The sequence below is a fragment of the Carassius auratus genome, unplaced genomic scaffold (assembly GCF_003368295.1).
Source record: "Carassius auratus strain Wakin unplaced genomic scaffold, ASM336829v1 scaf_tig00044254, whole genome shotgun sequence".
NCBI classification, from domain to species: Eukaryota; Metazoa; Chordata; class Actinopteri; order Cypriniformes; family Cyprinidae; genus Carassius; species Carassius auratus.
This window is the reverse complement of record NW_020526818.1, coordinates 13628-35760: the sequence shown is the minus strand read 5'-3', so window position 1 is coordinate 35760 and position 22133 is coordinate 13628. Positions and strand designations below refer to the sequence as shown.

The window sequence follows — 22133 nt, the reverse complement described above, 5'->3', positions numbered from 1 at the left end:
ACCTGCAGTGTTTTGTGCTGTGTTCTCTTTAGTATCGGTGTTAAACTGGTTCGTTGTGAGCGCTCAACTGTGCACAAACGCAACAAACATAAAACAACTAATGTCACTTCAAACGCTGAATGTATCGCTGTGACGTCACAACCGTAAATACATCTTACCTTCTGCAGTTTACAGCGTTCAGTCACTCTACCTGCCTCAGAAACACTTCAGCACAATCTGCGGTTGGTTAGCGTGTGTCAAACATGGAGAAGTCCGGCCGCTCGCGGCTCCTGTCAGGGCTCTGGTTTGTGCTGTTATTCCCGGAGCACCGAAACTTCCCGGTGAATCAGCCGCCAGGACACGAGACGCGCAGCGCAACACGTGGATGACAGACAGACACACACTGGAGCTGAAAGTCATTTCTCACGGGAATGAAACTGAGGCAGGGAGCGGTGCGGTAACACTTCACACAGAACCACAGCGACACCCTTCGGTCAGAGATGGACACATGTCTGCTAGTTCACTCATGGGATTAAACATATCAATCCATCATCTCTTTACTGAACATCTCTTAAATCATATGCCTATCTATCTATCTATCTATCTATCTATCTATCTATCTATCTATCTATCTATCTATCTATCTATCTATCTATCTATCTATCTATCTAGTTGTCTGTCTATCCATCCGTCTATCTATCTATCTATCTATCTATCTATCTATCTATCTATCTATCTATCTGTCTGCCCATCCATCTATCATCAATCTGTTTGTCTATCTATCAATCTATTATCCATCCGTCCATCCATCCATCTATCTATCTATCTATCTAGTTGTCTATCTATCCAGTTGTCTGTCTATCCGTCCATCTATCTATCTATCTATCTATCTATCTATCTATCTGTCGGCCCATCCATCTATCAATCAATTTGTCTATCTATCTATATATTATCCATCCGTCCATCCATCCATCTATCTATCTGTCTGTCTGTGTCGGTATATCTATCCAGTTGTCTATTTATCCATCCATCCATCCATCCATCCATCCGTCCGTCTGTCCAGCCATCTATCATCAATCTATTTGTCTATCTATCAATCCATCTATCTATCTGTCGGTCTATTATCCATCCTTCCATCCATCTATCTGTCCATCTATCTATCTATCCAGTTGTCTATCTGTCCGTCCATCCATCCATTTATCTGTCCATCTAATTGGCTGTCTATCTATCTACACATGGATAGAAAACCATACAAGTCACCAATCTGTCGCACTATCTATCCATTTATCTGTCTCTGTGTATCTGTCTGAATAATAGAAAAAGAAGCTTCCTAAGCCCAAATATAAATATTATGCAATGAGGATTTGAGACTCACTCTAAAATGTATTAAGAGTGCAGTGAACAGTTTTTGTTCAGAGAAAGCACAAAAGTCATCTGAACCAACTTGGCAATTTCCTTCTGAATGCATATGTAATAAAAGAACGGAGAGATGTTTTCAAGAGGAAATGTTTTATTAGACTGTAAAGATACATTTTTAATAATTCAGGTAAATGTGCAAAGGGTCCAATATTGAATCAATTACATTGCAATCTCTTTTATCATAGTCATACCTAAAGAAAACAATACAAAATTGTTTGCGTTAGCAAAGGTAAAAGATTAGTTTGAAAAATTATTGCAATGAAAATATAACCAATTTGTGGTTCAAGATACAAAATCATCTGTGCATTAGGTGTGCAAAATCTCACATTATAAAATATTTCAGTAAAAAATACAGACATTATTAAATTCAATGTCATAGAAATATTGTGGACAGCTTTTTCTTCTGAATGGAAATTTCTTTGTGATTAAATCTTACAATCCTTTAACATCTTTCAAGTGACTGACCTTGTGGAATCAACACACAACGAGAACAAAAGCAGTTTGAAACGTTACATAAAAGACTGAAATTCTAAGGACACTTTAAAGAAATGTCTCAGCTGGAAGAGATCTGGTTAATGTTCAGATTAACTCTAGTGGTCATCACCCTACAACTAACACAACACACATATCAGACGCCATCACCTCGGGCTGAATCAGAACTGATTTAATCATCATGTGTCTATGGGCGTTCCTTCAGGCTCTGCGCTCAGACCAACAGAATACAGCCCTTGGTTTTTGGTTTTTTTTCTAAAAAGTCATATGCAATCTAACCTCAGGCTTTTTTTTTTTTTTTTTTTTTTACACAATTAGAGCAAGAAAGTTTCATTATTAGAAGAACATTATCTCCTCTAATGGACATGATTAGAGATGAAGGTTTAACTGATGTCTATCTAATGAAGAAAAAAAAGAGACATTTCATTTGAATGGAAAACTTTCCTTCAAAGGTGCTTCTCATGGAAGCTTGTTTCCACCACAGAATAAAAAATAAAAAATAAAAAATAAAAAGTATGACTGTTGTATCACATATCAGGCATTTTTCTTAGAATTATGGATTTATCTCATAATTGTCTCATAATAATCTTGCAATTCTGAGTTTATATCCTGCATGTCTGACTTTTTTCTCAGAACTGCAAGAAAACAAATCGGAATTGTACAATTAAAAATGTGCAATAACAATTATTTATTTATTGTATTCTGTGGTGCGAACAAGCTTCCATAGCTTCTTGTTGATTGTTTAAAGAATAAAAAAAACATAAAATTTTTTGCCATTTCTTATTGACCACAATTACTTGCACATTATCACAGAAAAGATGTTTATAACATCATATAAGGATATTCCCGCATACATGTACACAGCATTTATGTGCATGTGAATGTGGTCACTGTTCAAATATCTATTAGTATTAGAGAAAAACAAAGAACTTATCATCTACACTGTGGACAAGTTTCCCCTTTTTGATTTTGCATTAAAACATGGCAGGATTTGAGCTACAGCATTCATGTCAACTCCTTAGAAGTTTGAAAATATCACCCCTGAAATGATACAAAACAGCAGAGCCCAAACTCGACTGTCACCCTTTCCCTAAAGACAAACGCACAGACGCACGCGCCGCCTGGGTCCTGCAGATTTCCAGAGAATTCTTCGGAGAACAGCGATAACGAGCAAGAGGAACAGCTTTCATAGGTGCTTTCATCATCGACCGCACCTGGTGGAGTTGGCAGCTGTCTCCCACCCCCTCCAAAACACACCCACCTTGAGTACTACCCTCACACACACACACACACATACATACATACATACATAAACAAACAAACACACACACACACTAACCGCAGTGTCTTTGTACAGCTAACAAAAGCCTTTGAGGTTCTCACTGTGCGTTTTCTGTCTAGAGACTACAGATGGGAATCTGATTCTGATTCTGTTTTATCAATGGTCCTGTTAATGGTTCTTTTGAAGTGGGATGGATTATGATTGGAAAATAATTGTCCTAAATTCACTACCCTTGGAAGCCTGTTGTCAAATTATGAAATGAGATTTCAACAGTGAAGAATCAAAAATATTTATTTTTTTAGGCAATGGATAAAAAACAACGGGTTCTCCTGTTCTTATCTTTGTCTGAGCTTATGCACCTCAGTTTTTAAATGAATATTGCTCAAATGATCCACAAATAATGCTTTTAACTGAGCTCAGATCAGTGAGGCCTTTGATCAATCAGTTTCAAAAACATAAACAAAATCTCTGCTGATTGAAAGAAAATATCAAATCCTAGATTTGGTGAAAAATATAGCATAATGAGAACTGTATAAGCAATTTTTTAAAAGGCATAATTTTTAACCAGGAAATGCAAATTAGTTCAGGTATTTTACAGCACAAGGGTTAACATCCTGAATTCAGGTTTGAATGACTCACAACCCTAAATGTAATCAAAGTCTGTGAAAAAGAAAAGGTTACAGCTGTCTTTTGAAATCATGAAAATTTGCAATTACACACTCAACTGTTGATTGCTGACAAAAATAATGCTAAAAAAATAAGATGCACGTTGATCATCATAACAACGGCAAAGTTGTATCAAGGTGTTTTGCATATTTTATTGCAGAGTTTTTTTGTAAGAATCCTTTGTGGAATACAAACGTTCTAGAACCGTTAACGGAACCAAACAACCTTAAAACGATTCTCTTAAAAAAAAACTGGAACTGGTTTTGATTAAGTTTTTGCTTCCTAACCCTATTAGAAACAGATTTAGTCAATGCATGCATCTAAAACATATGTGGGCTGATATATGCACACACACACACACACACACACACACGCGCTCACACCTGGCCTTGAATGCATCTATCATCTCTCTGCAAATCACTCCATAAGGTCTTTCCCTTTTCCACCAGATACCACATCTCTCTCCTTCTCCTCCCCCTCCTTCTGTTGCTCCCTCTCTCCCTCCATCCCATCATCCTCCTCCACTTCCCCTGGGTTCGGCAGACTGCTGTCCTCCCCCAGAATGCGGCACAGCTCTACAAGCCGCTGCTGCATCTTGGGAATTCCCGAGAGCTGGGTCTCAAGCCGGAGCTTCTCGTCCTGCAGGGAGATCCGTGTGGAGGCGTCCAGCTTTTCAAAGCGCCAGCCGCCCTCGCCATCAAACTGCAGCAGGTGGGAGTGGTACTTCCTGTCAACGGAGGAAATACAGGACAAGGTGTGTCATTTTGACTGATTTGAAAGTAACAAAGAGACACTACTAGAGAAACCTCTGGATAAAACCATGTTTAAAGCTGTTCTGTGTCCTCACATGGGCTTTCCCCCTAACATTTCTGGAACATTTTGCACTTCTAAAGTCTATTGTTATTTATTTCTATTTGATTAAGTCTACTTATAAGGATAATCCAGGTTTCTTGTAACCATAAATTATCATAATTTAGTTTTTTTGCACCCTCCTTTATACCCTTGAAATTAAACATGCTGTTTATATGAATATGTTTCTAAGAAGTCCATCTTTATTTATCAGGGTAAAACTAACTTGATATAGATATACATTACTGTTCAAAAGTTCAGTGTCATTGAGATTTTCCAAATGCTTTTGACTCTTCTGCTCACCAGGGCTGCATTTATTTGATCAAAAATACAGTAAAAACTGTAAAATTGTGAAATATTATTACAAATTAAAGTAACTGATTTGTATTTGAATATATTTTAAAGTGTCATTTATTCCTGTTATGCAAAGCTGAATTTTCGGTAGCAATTGCTCCAGTATTCAGTGTCACATGATCCTACAGAAAGTATTTTTCTGGAAACCGAGATACATTTCTTTCAGGGCTCTTTGTTGAACAGAAAGTTAAAAAGAAACGACATTTATTTCAAAACAGAAAGCTTTTGTAACATTATAAAAGTCTTGTATTGTAACCATATTGCTGAACAGAAGTATTATTTTCTTTAAATAAATATGTTAATCTGTTCATGGATGGCATGAAACGATTCACTTGCTAACTTCCACACACCCGTTCTCCATAACCCAAAGGCATAACATGATTCATCGTGGCTAGTTTTCTGACTGATGAAAAAAGCGTGGGCCGTTCCCTTGATTCTTTATTTTGCCTGTTGCCATCAGAAACACAGGTGTTTTCTCTCAGGGCACCCATTAATGATTTCATGCTACAGTATTCAGCACCTTCAACAAGCCATTACTGCAGCTTTCTTGGATAACTTGTCTGGGTGGTCTGGGTGTTTTGAATATTACAGTATTTCTACAAAGTACATCAAACTTCTACATCAAAAAAGCATGAAAAATCCTGTTTTGCATCATATGAACCCTTTAATCTTACGAACATAAATACACTTTTTTTTCCTGACTAGCAATAAAGGAACTGCTCTTCATTTTCATACGACTGAAAACCCACCAGAGAGAAGGACGGTGTGTAATAGAGAGAAGCGCAATCCCAGCATCCTTTGCAGCTTCAAAGATTTTGCCCTCCACATCAATACTCACAGCACTCGTGCACTCATCCAGGAGGGCGTATTGAGGCCTGTTAGAGAGAAACCAGAGATTTATCAGCTTTAAACACACAAGTTGTTAGGGACTTATAAAGCAGACTTAAAAGCAATAGTTGGCAGTTGAATAGTTTAATTTTTTATATTCTGACTTAGGGTTTTTTTTTCTTCCCCATTAATAAATATCTCAGTGGTTCTACAATAATCTCCCCTAAAGCAGCTGCTGGCTTCAAATGTCCAAGCCCTCTGTATAGATTCAAAAAAACACTCACTGAATCCTGTTAAATGCGTTCAGTAATTGAATATTTATCACTTTAGTGGCTTTAAGGAAACCATGAGCAGCTTTTTTTGCATGTATCATAACTTAACATATTCAAAGTGTTTTTTTTTTTTTATTTAGACAGACGAACTCATTCTACCAATTATCTCAAGCAACTGAAAGATATCCCAGTAACATCCCTGATTCTTAACTAACATTAAATTGGATTCAAACAGATGTTAGTACAGCATTAAGCATAGTGTAAAAATATAATATATGCCTCTGCCTCAAATTACCTGGAAGTGTATATAATATTTAATAAAATGTCAGTCAAAATGTCAGCAGACGTACTTATGGTAAAACATCCTGGCCATGCCCATCCGCTGCTTCTCTCCTCCAGACAACACATCCTTCCAGTCGCTCACTGCATCCCAACCTGACAAGATTTAAAAATGTTTAAATACTAACAATAACGTATGTTTGCTACTAATGCAGTTTCGCTTCTTCCATATTACTGATTAATGTAAACATGCATTATTAATTATATGCTATTAATATTTTAACCAAAAAAAATTGTTAGTTCAACACTTTACATCCAGTACAGCAAATGTGCTGTGCCTGCTTTTATCCTGCAACACTGGTGAAAATAAACATTCACTTATCAGATTGTGTACACTACTGTTCAAAAGTTTGAGGTCGATAAGAGTTTTGATGTTTTTGAAATAAGTCTTATAACTTTTTCAAATTGAATAGATTTTGAACTGTCATTTATTTCTTTAAATACTATTCTTTAGTTACTCTATAACTTTCAGCATCATTTCTCCAGTCTTAAGTGTCACATGGTCCTTCAGAAACATGCTTATAGCATGAAACCATGTAGAAACCATGATACATTTTTTTAGGATACTTAATAAAACATTTATTCTATTTATTTGAAATATAAATTTTTGGAACATTACACGTTTTTTCTGTTGCTTCTGAGCAATTTAATGCAACGCTGTCAAATAAAACATAATTTTTTTACATAAATTAAAAAAATCTAATCTTACTGATCATAAACTTCTGAATGGTAATTACAGAATATTCCATCTTGAACATACATAGTTACAGTAGTTCCAATCTCACCAAAGAAAAAGTATTTATATATTACATATTCCCATCCGGTGAATATTATCTGAAGATGCTCCTGTGATGTCTCTTACCTCCTTCTCTCTCCAGGATGTAGCAGAGGTTCACAGTTTTGAGGATGTCCTCCAGCTGCTGGTCAGTGATGTCTTTCTCCTGCATCTCCTGAACAGAGTGAGGATAGATGACCTGATCTCTCAGCGTTCCCACCGACATATAAGGCCTGAAAAGAGAAGAAAAACAATCAGGAATCCCAAATCCTGGGATTTAATCATCTAGTTCTCTTTGTTACAGATGAGTTCAAAGGAAACTTGAGTCCACATCTTTTTTAGTGGATTAAAATAGCAGGATTCTGTTGATGAAAAGATATTACTTCTGAATAACACTCATATTTTCACTGTGTATGTAATGATATTTTCACTGTATGTCTCGTTTGATCTATTTATCCATCTATCCTCTGTGTTTCACATCTTGCATTAATAATTCTCAAAAAACTAAGGCAAAATGGGTGAAGTGTTTAAGAATGTAGTCTTCTCAAAATCACGGTGCGTTAGGCACATCTTCTAAAATCCTGTTAAAAGTCCTATTCGATCTTTTTTCTCTTTTAACAGTCCTGATATGCAGAGACATTCAGTGAACTGCATGCGAGCCAAATGACAAGCAGCTGCTGGTTCGAAATGATGTTGGACACGTCCCGTTGTGTGATCATGAGAACGAGGCGATGCTGTACTCCTGTTGGGTTTGTAATGAAGCCGGCATGTTACGCAGTCACAGGAGCACCATATGTGCTGACTGCTTTTGGATTGTGCTCCTCTTTTTAATCAGCACACTCATCAGCGCTAATTAACCTGGCACGGCGTGGGAAATGGAAATAAACACATGCACGCACACCCACGTCTCTGCCTTCTAATTGATCTTAATTCTTAAACAAAATCCAGCAGACTGCGTCTCAGTACTGGGTCCTGAACCTGCACAAAGAGAAATCCACAGCCTATACTGGGGTAAATCGTGGCCTAATGGTTAGAGATTCAGACTGAAAGTGACAACAAAAGCCGAAATTGCAAAACTCAGCTTAATGGCAACTTGAAAATGCATTAAAATCATTTTGATATTAGTGAACATTGCTTAATTTTGCATTTCATTTGACATGATAAACCCCAGACAAAAAATCTAGCCCTCCTTACTACACACTCTCTTCACCAGAGAAGTGCTTACTTTTAGTGCATACTTTTTAGGTCACAGAGTGGAGTCAGTACCTTTGAGGTATGTAAAACATGTGCTCGGGTGATGGCTTGTAAAGCACTCCGCTGTAGACGGGCCAGAGGCCGCTCAGGATTCGGAAGAGAGAGCTTTTTCCACAACCGTTGGGGCCTGTGATCAGCAGATGCATGCCTTCATCAACCTGGAAGAAAAAGACCCAGCATCTTACCCTTACATGTTACTAAAGACACGAACGAACATACATGCAGCGGATCGCGTAGCAGAGAGAGAGAAAGCTGCACAGAGGGACAAACCACGGGAAACAGCTAAATGTGTTTACAAATTCAGTAAAGCCACAGGGTTAAAAGGAGCCACTGTGATGGGAAACGCTTGATGGTTTTCAAAGGCCTCTCTGCAGCACAACACACTGAGAAAAACAGATCGCTCCCTCTCTACACCCTGTCATTATGCTAAAGCCATCCATTCACCAGACACACATAAATAGAGCAGCACGGCTTCCTGCTAGAGCGTCAACTACTATTAAAAGACCTTCAACACAACACCAAACCAATGTGAATCATTTGGGCTCAAAACATCTGGAAGCGACGTTAATGATAATACTAAGTATAGAGACAAGCTGCTCGAGTGACTTTATTCTGATGGCTAACAAAGTGCAGATCTAACCAGAAAGAGCTGACAAATTAATCTTAAAGGAACAGTTCATCCAAAAATGTAACAACCTCAAAGCACCGCCACATTCCCTCCGGCTTCCATGCTAGGTTTTATCTATGACATCATAGTCTACCGTGCTTTCTTCCTTTTCTTTTGGCTACAAAACCGATCTGAGAATGCATTGTGGGTAATGATCATTGTATCATGAGTGCACCGCATGACTGCGATATCAGGGCTAAGAGAGGGTATTAGCAGCATGCCGCCCCTGCAAATCGAGGCGCTGTTGTGGAAACCCTAAGAGCACACTAACGCGCGACCGGAATATAATCAGCACATTGTCCGGGGTAGACCACAGGGGGGTCACACTGGGGTACACATGACCCATTTCTCAGAATATAGCAGGAAACATGAATTAATCATAAGGGAGCAGATTCTCAATCCAGACTCAAGAAATGTGTCTATTCGTAACTAGCGCATTCAAGACAAGATACTCACTGAAATAGTACATTTAACAGACAAACAATGGGTGTCATATCATAATAATTGTGTGTAAGCTGTGTACTGATGTGGACAGTTCATTTTGAGCCAAATTTACCCTGGATTCACAACAGGTGCAGACATTTTAATACTACATTAATATCCACATTAATATTAATTTATAAAATTAAGGTCACTTAGTTATTTGATTTCTAATAAATTAATGTATTTAAGAAATTATATTCTACTCTATATTACAGAAATATTTAATTCAGTGTATTATATCAATTATATTTATATAAATGTATTATATAAATATATATCATTTTAGAATTCAAATTAAATAACATTATAGTATTTTAAATACAATTATATTTTATGTTTTTAGTTTGAATATTTTAGTTTTAAAAAAAATATTTTGTGTGCTTTTTTAATTTTTTGTACTTTTTTAATTTAATTTTATATAAGCCTATATTTTTTTGTTTATTATTTATTTGATTTTTATTTTAGTATTTTTTGTTATTTTAGTACAAACTTAAACTAACCTAAAATGAGAAATGCTGCCTTGGAAACTAGATGAAATAAAACATTTTTTTTAAGATATACATTTTAAAAATTATTATTATATATCAAATAAAAAAAAAATATTTGTAATAGTTTTATTTAAATATAACTATGATATAAATTATAATATATGTTAATATATTTGTATTTTTTAAATCCACAAGACTACAAAACTGCAAAGATGAAAGTGTATTAAAACCGTTCAAGAAAAGTGACCAGTTCATGTGTAATTTTCCTTAAATATTAACCCAATGCTAAAAAAAGAAAGCTACACATGTCCACGTTGTCAGTCAACTATCAATGTATCAGCTCTGCAGGCGTTATCTAAAACATGTGCATAATAAACAGCCGTGGTGAGAATATATCAAAGGAAAATCTCCAGCATATTTTTCTGCACTTATCTTGCTAGCTTTAAAGTTTATGGCTTTAAGTCCTGCTAACATGTTTTGGATTGTAGAGTAACTGACTATATCTCTCACCAGTGCACAGGCAGAGAAAACTAATTCAAATATTCCATAAAGATAAGCTAATGTAAGATAACAGGTGATGCAAGCAAAAATTGCCACAGTAAGAGTGAATGAGCAAAATACATAAATATAAATTCTCCAAGGGGGTCTCGTAATATATCATCTCCTAAACCCACTTTAAACTGTCAAAAGGTCAGGCGCTGATTAGCATTGCTGTATTATCAGTGAAGTACTCACAGAACTAGGCTAGAGAAAAAAGAACAGATAACAGCCTCATTGACATATTCACACTTCACATGCACATAAATCATGCAGAGAACAGCATGTTGCATCAGACGCCTGACTCATTTACTCTGCACGAGCACAAGATATTGCAGCAGAGTGATAGAAATAATTGAATATACGGTCTCCTCAGCTTGAAGATGGAGAGAAGTTTTAGTTGGATGTAACAAGTATGCAATCCCTACTACACTAGCATGTCAATTTTGCACTGGTAAAATGAAAATGACTCAAGAAGGGTTTAAGACAGGAATGTACCTGTATGTTCAGGCTGGAAACCACCACGTCCCCTGTAGGAGTTATTATGGGCAGGTTTTCACATTTGATGCCCTGTTCCACATCAATCACCTTACCTAAACAAACACGCACAAACATTACAAGACAGTTACTTCATGAAAATGTTCAGTATAGTACATAAACGTAATGATTATTACTATGTACTGTTTAATATACACTACTGTTCAGAAGTTTGGAACAGTAGTGTTTCTTATGTTTCTTCTGCTCACCAAGGCTGCATTAATTTGATTAAACAGGCAGTAAAAACTATAACATTGTAATATTATATTTCTATTTGATTATATTTTAAAATGTAATGTATTCCTTTGATCAAAGCTGAATTTCCAGCATCATTCCTCCAGTCTTCAGTGTCACATGATCCTTCAGAAAACATTCTGATATGCTGATTTACTGCCCAAGAAACACTTATTATAATCTTCAATGCTGAAAACAGTTGTGCTGCTTAATATGTTTGTGTAACCAGTGATTTATTTTTCCAGGATTAATTTTAGGTTGAATGTTAATTTAAAAGAGCAGTATTTATTAATTGGATGACTGTATAGGATATATTTCTTCAGATGTAGTAAGCCATCTGCATATAGAAAACTGCTATACAGTCCAAAGTATTCTAACTTCCTGAAGCTGTAGATAGTACACTATATCAAACATAGCAAAGACACTTACACAACACACAACTGAAACAGATCAAAATAAACTTGATCTGACCTCTGATCTGCAGCGGTCCCTCCACTCTCATGCCATGTTTTATCTTCCCAGCCGTCCCTGGCTTTTCTGGCTTCACCTCTGAGGCCGAACGACGGTACACTCCGACACGCACATCCTCAAACACCTCGAACATCTCATACACACGAGCCGTGTATCCAGCCAGTTCTGTGATCTGTGAGGAGATCGGCACTTTTTAGCCACATTTAGAAATGTAACCTTGTATAAGCAATGACTGAAATGACTAGTCAGGGAATGATTTACTGGGAGTTGAATGCACAGTGTTTAAGTTTGCTAAATTAACATGACATAAGGTTTATAGATGACTGGCTACCCCTAAACATCAAACACAAAAAGCAAACTGTGGTTGGTTCTTTAAAATTGTTTAGGTTTATTGATTTAAAATAGAAAAGCTCAATGCATTTTCTCTGTAATTGTTTAGTATTTATTTGCTCATATATTTATTTTGCTGATGAAATCTAGATTTGAAAGCACTCTTTGTAACGCAAGTAGGTGAAATGCGTCTCACCTCTTTGTAGGAGACCATGATCCTCTCCACTGCATCAGCTGCGGCGTTCAGAAGGTTCCGGGCCGTGGTGAAGGCCTGTGTGCGTTCACTCACCAAGTCCTCCTCCTTCATCCCCAGGGCTGCCTGTTTTACATCCTCTGAATCTGAAAGGATTTCACAAGAACAAGACTGTGAGGAAAGTATAAATAAATATAATAAAGGTGAAAGAGCAGCAAACACGTCGTTCAGATTTTAGAGATCTTGTTTTGAAGTATTATGGAGAGCAGTATGGGGTCAGTAAAAAAAAAAAAGTATAATATTAATAAAAAATGAAAAATTTATACCAACACATTAAATTGAAAAGTGACTATATAAAGACATATATAGTGTTACAAAATGTTTCTATGTCATGTTTCTTTTTAATTTTCTATTCAGTTAATAATCCTGCAAAAAATGTTGATGATGTTGAACAAATGATAAATGTTTCTTCAGCAGCAAATCAGCATATTAGAATGATTTCTCATGGATCATGTGACATTGAAGACTGGAGTATTGATTGCAGGAATATTACATTTCAATTAGGGGTGTAACGATACGCGTATTCGTATTGAACCGTTACACCCCTAATTTCAATATATACTTAAATAAAAAAGACTCATTTTCAATTCTTCAAATATTTCACAAAATTACAGTTTTTACTATATTTATAATCAAATAAATAAATGCAGCCTTGGAATTTCAGAAACATTATCTTACTGATCCCAAACTTTGAACGCTACTGTATAAATGAATATGTGGTACAAAAAATTCAATTGTATCAAACTGTCCCCTTTAAGAACACCATGTCAACACACGCTCAAGGACGTCCAAAGAAGTTTGGGACTGAAACAATCACACAGACAAAACGTCTGGAGCCACAGATGTAGAGAGAAGAACAGGAACTACAGATAATCATAATGTAAATAAACTAAAAATATATAATAATAAATCATAATCCATACCGTATTTCGAGTATCCAGTGGCAGTGATGATGGGCACAGCGACCATGACCAGGCCCGATGCACTCCAGAGATATTTCATCAGGAACTGTTCCAGCATGACATACCACAGCCTCTTGAACAGGATGAGGTTTATCTGCTTGGACAGCGCCGTGTAGCTCCGCTGCAGCTGCAGCATCTCGATCTGCGCAGGGCACAGACGCAGGCACGCAAACACACACGCAGACACGCATACACGCAGATACACAGGCAACAAGATAACATCAAGTTGAGGAACCACAAGCTCACACACAGGTTGGTTTCCAATAATAAAGTGTCCAATCAGGCTTCTTGATTCAAGATAATGTCATTTCATAACCTTTTTGTATTAATAAGAAACATACATTTTAAGCATAACATCAGAGCATATTAAAATCATCATGTAGGTTAAGGAGAGTTAAGTGCAGTGTGTGTAAGTGAAGGCCTTGGGTTAAAGAGGCGAACATAGACTTTTGCCCCAATTCCAGGGCCTTCTTTGTATTCAGACACATCACATGACTTCTCTCTATGAACTTCTCTCTGGCCACATGACTGAATTTCGGGAACATTTCCCATTGCAGGCATGGGGCACTGTTTGTTCAGCAGGGACATCTGTTTTTTCATTCTGACACATGAACAAAATGACCTCAAACACCTGTCTTACAGTCTTAAAGAGAAAATTCACCCATAAATCAAAATTCTGCCATCATTTACTTAACCTTAGGGCTGCACAATTAATCTAATTTCTAATTGTGAAAACAATTATGAATACCACAATTACGTAATCGTTCAAAGCAGCAATTAATCATTCTAAGTCCACTTATGTTATTCTGTGTGCTTAAAAAGCATTTTATTTTTATTTCAACATGTTACCTTACGGGTTTTAGTACAACATTACAATACCATTCATATTTTTACTTTTTTATTATTTAAAGAGGAAACCAATCCGATAGTTGACATTTGAGACTTAATACTAAAGAGTGTTTACAGCTTGTTTATTTTCATATAATATTTATCACTATAAGACCTCATTAGTTAACCTTAGTTAATGCATTAACCTTCACAATGAGCAATAGCGTCATTTGCCACAGAAGTTATTAATCTTTGTTAAAAGTACCTTATAAAATACCTAAGATTAATGAATGAATGTTCAGAAAAATTTTCATTGGCAGTTTGTTAACTTATTATTTAACTAATGTTAACTACTGAAGCCCTAATGTAAAGTGTGAATGAACAATAAATGATCAAAACACTTGTAGTCCTGATTAAACTGTAAAATATGTTTGAAAATAAATAGCCTATTAAGCCTAAATATTTAAGTATTTGGGCTGTGATGAACACCTTAGCAAATCCACAAATCTGTATGGCTATTTAAATCTATTTAAATACATTTCAGAAAGTAGCAGCTGCTTTATTTATGGGGTTTCCAGGGTAGTGGCTGCATTTTCTGTAGTTTAGCGCCATCTGCTGTCAGAGAGTGAATGTGCTTTCATTCAGCGCATCTCTCAAGTGTTCCCCCATGTGCTTCTCATGCATGCTTGTTTACATCAGAGTGCGCACTCTTTCAAGTATCATACAGCGGTCTTGTGCATTTTGTCCAGTTGATTGGAAAAGTATTCCTAAAATGCATTCCAAATTCAGAATAATTTATATTTATTCACGGGACTTAGAATTGCCCATGATAACAATATCGTGCATATTCATTACCGTGATTCACATTTGGTCTTCCAGGTCTCCACCCAGAACCACATCACTCCATGTGACTCTGTGATCGTTGGAGACTCAATCATCCAACACATCTATGCTACCCTAGCTAAATGTAAAGTGCACACTCACTGTTTCCCTGGTGCTCATGTTCTCGATGTTTCTGAGCAAAAAAATATTTTTATTACCTTTAATGCAGTGTGTAACAGCTTTAAGTGAATGAAAACATGCTGCCAAGTCTTAAATCTGAAAGTTAAATCTGAAAACCGAGTATTAGGGTTGGGTATCGATTGGGTTTTATTCGATACTGGTGCCATTTCAATACTTTTAAAACGGTACAGGTGCCTAAACGTTGCCTGAACCGATACTTCTATAAAAATACATAAATACAATTTAAAAAGCTTAAAAAGGACAACATTAAAGAACATTAAAACAGTTTAAAATAAATCCATAGCATTCACACGCTCCTTGGATACTCTCGTTTCCCAAGCATCCCTTACTTAATAATTGTATTTCATGGTCTGGGTCATTATTTAATACAAAACCACACATAATGTTTCTACTGTATCTCAGTCAATCACTCTGATATTTAGTTAAAATGAGTGCTGTCTGTCACTTTCTTTAATCAGTTCTGTGAATAACTGTATGTTCATTCTTTATAAAGTAGCAACAATGTTGTTTGTAAAGTACTGTAGCCCACAGTCTAAGGCACATTAGTATTTTCACCCAAAAAAAGGGGTTTAGGCCAGTTATTTATATCTTTTGCTTTAGTATCTCAGAAGGAAATATCGGTTTACATTTCCAAACATTCATTTGTCCATTAATTTTAATAATAATCTATTCTAAAGACTAACTTTTGCACAGTAGTGTATGCATAAAGTACGTATAATTAAATGAAGTATATTTAAATAAGTGTAATTAAAGTATACGTTCATATGTGTTAAGGGCTAGATTTTCACTGGAGGAGACAGCTGTGGTATGATGAGCTGTGAATGGAGTAAAAACTTTACAGTAGATGAGAAACCGATTGATTCCTCGTGACCTTTTGTAAACCATATTTATGATAAAAGAACTGCACAGATACAGATATTATAACAATCTATCGATAAACACACAGCTCGTGTCCTCTGTTTGTGTTTGAGTCGCTCGCGGACTGTGGATTGAAGAGCACACTGAAAGACGGAGAGAAGACAGATCTTCCGCCGTTTTCATATGACATTTAAAGGTTCTGTAGGGAACTTTTGTAAAAAAATATTTTTTACATATTTATTAAACCTGTCATTATGTCCTGACAGTAGAATATGAGACAGATAATCTGTGAAAAAAATCAAGCTCCTCTGGCTCCTCCCAGTGCTCCTATTGCCATTTGCAGAAACACCATCGCTCCCGGTAAAAAATAACCAATCAGAGCTGCGGTCCGTAACTTTGTTTGTGTTCAAAATGTAGAAAAATGTGTATAATAATAGAGTACACCATGAATCCATTTTCCAAACCGTGTTTTTGGCTTGTCCTGAATCACTAGGGTGCACCTATAATAAGTGTTTATATTCGGACTATTTTAGATTGCTTCGGGGGTACCCTTTTAAGAGGAACCAAAATGAGGCACTGAAATCTGCGTGCTGATTCGGTTCGGTGCAAACCGGTTCCATATTTGTACCGGGTTTTGGTACCCAACCCTACCAAGTATAAAGTTATTGTCTCTCAAAAGAAAGAGTCGACTCTGAATCATTGAAAATTCATTTTTGACCTTAAAATGAAACATAACCATATTGCCCACCCACTTGTTGGTCTTTAAGCACTGGTCTGAATGAAGGTGCAAATTCATTCTTTGCCACTAGGTGCTGCTTTTGGAGCTGTAAAAATGGCGGTTTCCCCGGTAACGGTGTACACAGAGAAGCATATTATAAGACAATGAAATTGTTTCTTGACCTTGCACGCAGGTCATCCTGTTCTTGGGGACTCCCAAAACCAAAAATATAAACCTTTCATTACCCATAATAGGGACTTTAATCCAAAACATATAATAGTATCATTAAATGTTGTATAAGGATATAATATTAACATTTGTTACTAAAATAAATAAATAGCATTAACAATTGATTTTTATCTAAAGCCAACACAACATAAAATATAAAATAAAAATAATAAAATAAACAATAATATTAAACAATTATTCTTAAATATCATAAATAATAATAAAAAAATTTAAAGGGCCGACATCCTACGTCATCCACCCGAAGCTGCATCAGTGTACAACAATTGATTATTACTTTTAAATAGGGTTATTTTTCTTACAAAAAAAGCACGGATTCGCTACAGGAGGCCTCTGTTCACCCTCCACAGCCGTGTAAGACAATTTTTATTATGAATGGATGAGCTTTATTTGAGGGTAAGTAATTCATGGGCTAATTTGGCTCATTTTCATTTTGGGGTGAATTAACTTTTTTAATACTGTGTTCAGAGTATAAAAAAAGAGCAGCATGAACATACTGCTATACATCTCCTTTTGTGTTCCAAAGTCATGCACATTTGGAAAGACATGAAGTTGAGTTATTAGGAGACAGAAAATGTACCTTATGTCCTCCATAGAAGGCGATCTCCTCTGAATTGGCGATGATGCGTGAATGCATATATCTCAGGTCGCCTTTCCTCTTGGCTTCCTCGGCCACCAGTTTACCAAAGCGGGGAGAGAACGCTCTCAGAATCTTGGCAGTAAACGCCACCACAATGCCAGCTATGATGGAGGGCCATGTGGTGTTGGCACCTTTCGACTCGCCTGTTTTAATGAGTGTGTAACAGGTCACCACTACATCGAGGATAGGTTTGGTCAGGTTCGAGTACAGATGAGCCACAGAGCCAGCAAACATCACCACATCTTCGGTCAAAGACTGATCAGGGTTTGCCAGCCTTCCATCCATGTTGCTTACACGGTAATAGGTCTGGTCACTGAAATACATCATGTAGGCATGGGTGACCAATCGAGTGCGAAATGCGAGGGTCAGCTGACCCTCCAGGTAACGGATGGCACTGTTCACAAAGGTGGCGGGAATGGCAATGAGCAGCCATTTGGTTAACTCAACCACAAACGCCCTGGGGTCTTTCTTCACAATGGTTTTCACTATTTGCCCATCCAAATTGGCTACATAGATGGAGAGAAATGTGCGTGAAATGAGAGCTAGAGAGTGGAAACCGAGCAGGCCGAGTTCTTTGCAGAAAAGCCGAGGAAAGAGGATTTTCAAGAGACGAATCAACCTCTCAAAGAATTCGCGGTTCACAGCCGGGGAGCTTTTCTTTTTCTTTGCAACTTCCACTTCTTGGGGTTCTCTATTGGTGGTAACCGGGTCGGTGCCCTTAACCTGTTTACTAGTCCTTCCCTTGAGCTTGCCATAAATGTAAGGGGAAAGTTTTTTTGCCCCATACAGAGCAACAAGAAGGACAATGGTGTTTCTCACAAGGGGTTTCTTCAGCTCAGAGGGTAGTTTTGAGTACACAGACATTTTTTCTTTGTAGCTTATCAATACTGAGGTCATTCAAAATTAAAGTTATCGATAAGCAGGTTGCTAATGTACACAGCTATATGGACGTCTATTCATGTAAACTAATATAAATGCGATTACAGCAAACTGACAGCATGTTTTATACGTTATATTGTAAATCTCTAAAGTTTCAGATACAGCAATGAGATTAAATGGAGACAAGTGGAGAGGTGTAGGCAATTCTGTTATTAAGACCCTGCATTCTCACAAGTGTCTCCTCTAAATTTCAGAAGAGAAATAAACTCAAATATTTATCCTTCTCACGAACAATCCGAGCCTATGCCATACGCATTAAGGCTTTCAACTATATCAACAGTCTTTGTGTTTCAGCTAAGGAGTTTTAGAAGAAACATCGGAGACAGTTGACACTTATGACAGATCACCTCTGAACGATTTCTGTTGGAAATTTTCGTTTATACGACAAAGCTAAAAAGTTAACGAACGTAAAATATACTTAAAGTGGTAAATAAACTGGCAAACATTTTCTGACTTCAGAGGTAACTTTAGTTCAAATGACTGCTAGCAAGTCAAGCTAATAATCTTGAGAGCACTAACGTTAACTTAGCAACAGCGGGGTGACACAAAAACTATATAAAACACTATTTAAACGTTTACATTTCCACTATATTGAATCAAACAACATGTAAATATCAAATACGTGTTGTTTGAGCCGCGCTGCTAGCGCTGCTTGCTAATATATTCACTTTACTTCACCTTCCTCCGACTAACTTTCCGTCTATTTTGATCCACGTAAAGGTCATTTTTCGCAGCTGAACGGAAATGCGACAGACCCTCATCGTGACGAGCACATGCAGTCCATGTCATTTAACTTCATAAACGGTCCGAATGCAGAATAATAGTGTCTTAGTGCAGGCGTAAATCCATCAGGCTCACCGGGACTCAGTAGAATCAGTAGGCTGCACCGATAGGTGGAGTAAACACGGACGTTACCCAAGCCACATATTACAAAAGTCACACACTGTCGTCATCATAAATAGCGTTTCCCTTATTATTGGCGATGTTAGTTTTATTGCGCCACGATGTATTGTTGTATGATAAATATCCATCTATAATTCAATTCACTTTACAGCTTTGGCACCACTGTAACACAATCGCCACAGATGGTAATAAATGCAGAAAACATTTATTAATGTGATACTACTTAGGCCAAAACAATTTTAATAAATGATGGTAGCCTAATACTTACTCAGCTGGTATGTTATTGAACAGTTTATTTCATGGGCTGAATAAATCGGGCATAGAAGTTAGTAGGGAGGCTAGGGACAAATCCCTATACCAATATCCAGTGACTACCCAGATAGCAAATTGGTTGTGGGCCTTATCGGGTTGTTGTGGCCCACAGACCACCACGGCCCTCTCTCGTCGAATGGACCTTAAGCTGCTTGGCTAAAGAATACTAGAACTGTGCCTGAAGTCAACCAAAACTCACCCACAACTCATCCGCAGTGTCCCCAGAAATCAGTCATAACTGGCCCACAACAGTGCTGAAGCCCCAGATGTCAGCCGGACAAAAGCCAAACTGCCACCACCTTTACCCAACAACTCCAGAAGCTCCAGAAGACAGCCATAACTGGACCAATGTAATTCCAAAACTAAACCAGAAATTACCTTAAATAATATTTATATATTGTGCAAGGTATAATTAAAAGACAAAACAAAGAAAATGCAGTATAGTGTTTTATAGTGTCTCAACCAGGTAAAAAATAAAAACAATAGGAAAAAGATAAACCAATAACACTAGAATAAGGCAAAACAAAAGCAACAAATAAACAGTCACAATACAAGAAAAAAAAAAAAAAACTGTTACAAACACAACAAACAAAAGACAAATAAAATACAACTCATATTTACAGATGTGCAAAAAATAATAAAATATACTTAACATAAAAAACAATGTAAAAGATTCATTGTGTGCACATACAGGATTTCACCTTACAGCCTCTACAATAGGAGCATACTAATACAGAGTTAAAAATGCATTTAAGACAGCACCAGTTATGGTTAATTAATCTAAGGACTATGACTTTCAACATTAATGACACGGGGGGGGGGGGGGATTCCAGAAAGACTTATGATAAAAGATGCACTTATCAATCACAATGTTTTTATGCTTTAAACTTTGGTTTGGTGTTTTCCCATTTACACCTCTCCAGTTCACCACTTTAGCCAAGTCATTTTTGATTGCCTGCCTCATAATTCGCCAGACCATGTCCTCCACATCCACTCCACCCAGAAATCAAAGTTCAAGTACCCAATTTTTTTTTAAGCATGCTGTCAATATTAATCTAAAACACTATGATTGATCACACACACCATTTACTTATAACAGTAATTACAACCAGAACAGAGTGATAACAGCAGGAAACTACGCACAACTGAGACTCTTACCTATTACTTTTTATCTCGTTTCCGGACAGGATTGAAGATCACTTTCCAGGGAAGTTAATGACCTTAAGTCTTTAATTGGAAACCGCTGTTGAACTTAAATGGTTAGATTCTGTGATGTCATGAACATTGTTTGATGTATAATTAATTAAGATGTACAATCGAGTGAGTATAGGCTACCTAATTGTCCAGGAATAATTTTGATCAAAAAATTGAATATAGTGTTCCTGTAGCTCAATTGGTAGAGCACTGCGCTATCAAGTACAAGGTTGTGGGTTCGATTCCCCGGGAACACATGATAGGTAAAAATTGATAGCCTGAATGCACTGTAAGTCGCTTTGGATAAAAGCATCTGCTAAATGCATAAATTTAATTTTAATTTATATGTGTATGTATCATTAATGTTGCAATTTCAGCAAGATATGACACCTGAAGAGTTAATGAATTTCACTTTCAAGGAGGTAAGCTACATTAGGCCTAATACAAAGGCGGAGAACATAAGGTAGCCGAAGTGTGTAAAACACATCCTATTTTTCTCTTTTTACATTGACTATCACTTTATATTGAGTAAAATCAGATACAACAACAATTTCTCAAATATATTTCACAATATACAGCCTACTGATACATATAAACTTAAGTGGCTTGACTTCAGAGCAGAGTGAATCGCTTTTTTAAATTAAACAGTCAAAAACATCAATCCAATAAGGCAGTACAATTATAAATACAAAACATAGAGAAAGACACAAATAGGCTACAATACAAATACAAATCCTTTAAGAAAAAATGATCAGTGGTTTCCAAAGTCTGACATGACTTGTTATGATTTCAAATGATGCTATAACACGTCACTACCAATATCCAGCGACTATTAAATTCAAACAATGAAATGTCTGTTGTCTGCCATTATGTCCCCACCAAAGCCAACATCAAACCTACGTCCTTGAAACTAGACATTTCAGTCATCCAGTCAGTACATGTAGGCAATGTTAAATAACACAGACCACTACATATGACCAAAAACACTTTATTAAAAACAA

At 36.7% G+C, this 22133-nt stretch overlaps 1 protein-coding gene across 1 annotated transcript; it reads right to left on the bottom strand.

The window, feature by feature from the left end:
• Positions 1-1471: 1471 nt before the first annotated feature.
• Positions 1472-19609, bottom strand: LOC113086940 (ATP-binding cassette sub-family D member 1-like). Its single transcript, XM_026255532.1, has 10 exons — positions 17725-19609; positions 13433-13613; positions 12453-12595; positions 11927-12098; positions 11183-11277; positions 8522-8667; positions 7343-7488; positions 6492-6576; positions 5791-5916; positions 1472-4565 (listed from the first exon to the last, which is right to left on the bottom strand). The coding sequence occupies exons 1-10, from the start codon at positions 18679-18681 to the stop codon at positions 4256-4258; spliced, it is 2361 nt and encodes a 786-aa protein (XP_026111317.1). The 5' UTR covers positions 18682-19609; the 3' UTR covers positions 1472-4255.
• Between the last annotated feature and the right edge of the window lie 2524 nt (positions 19610-22133).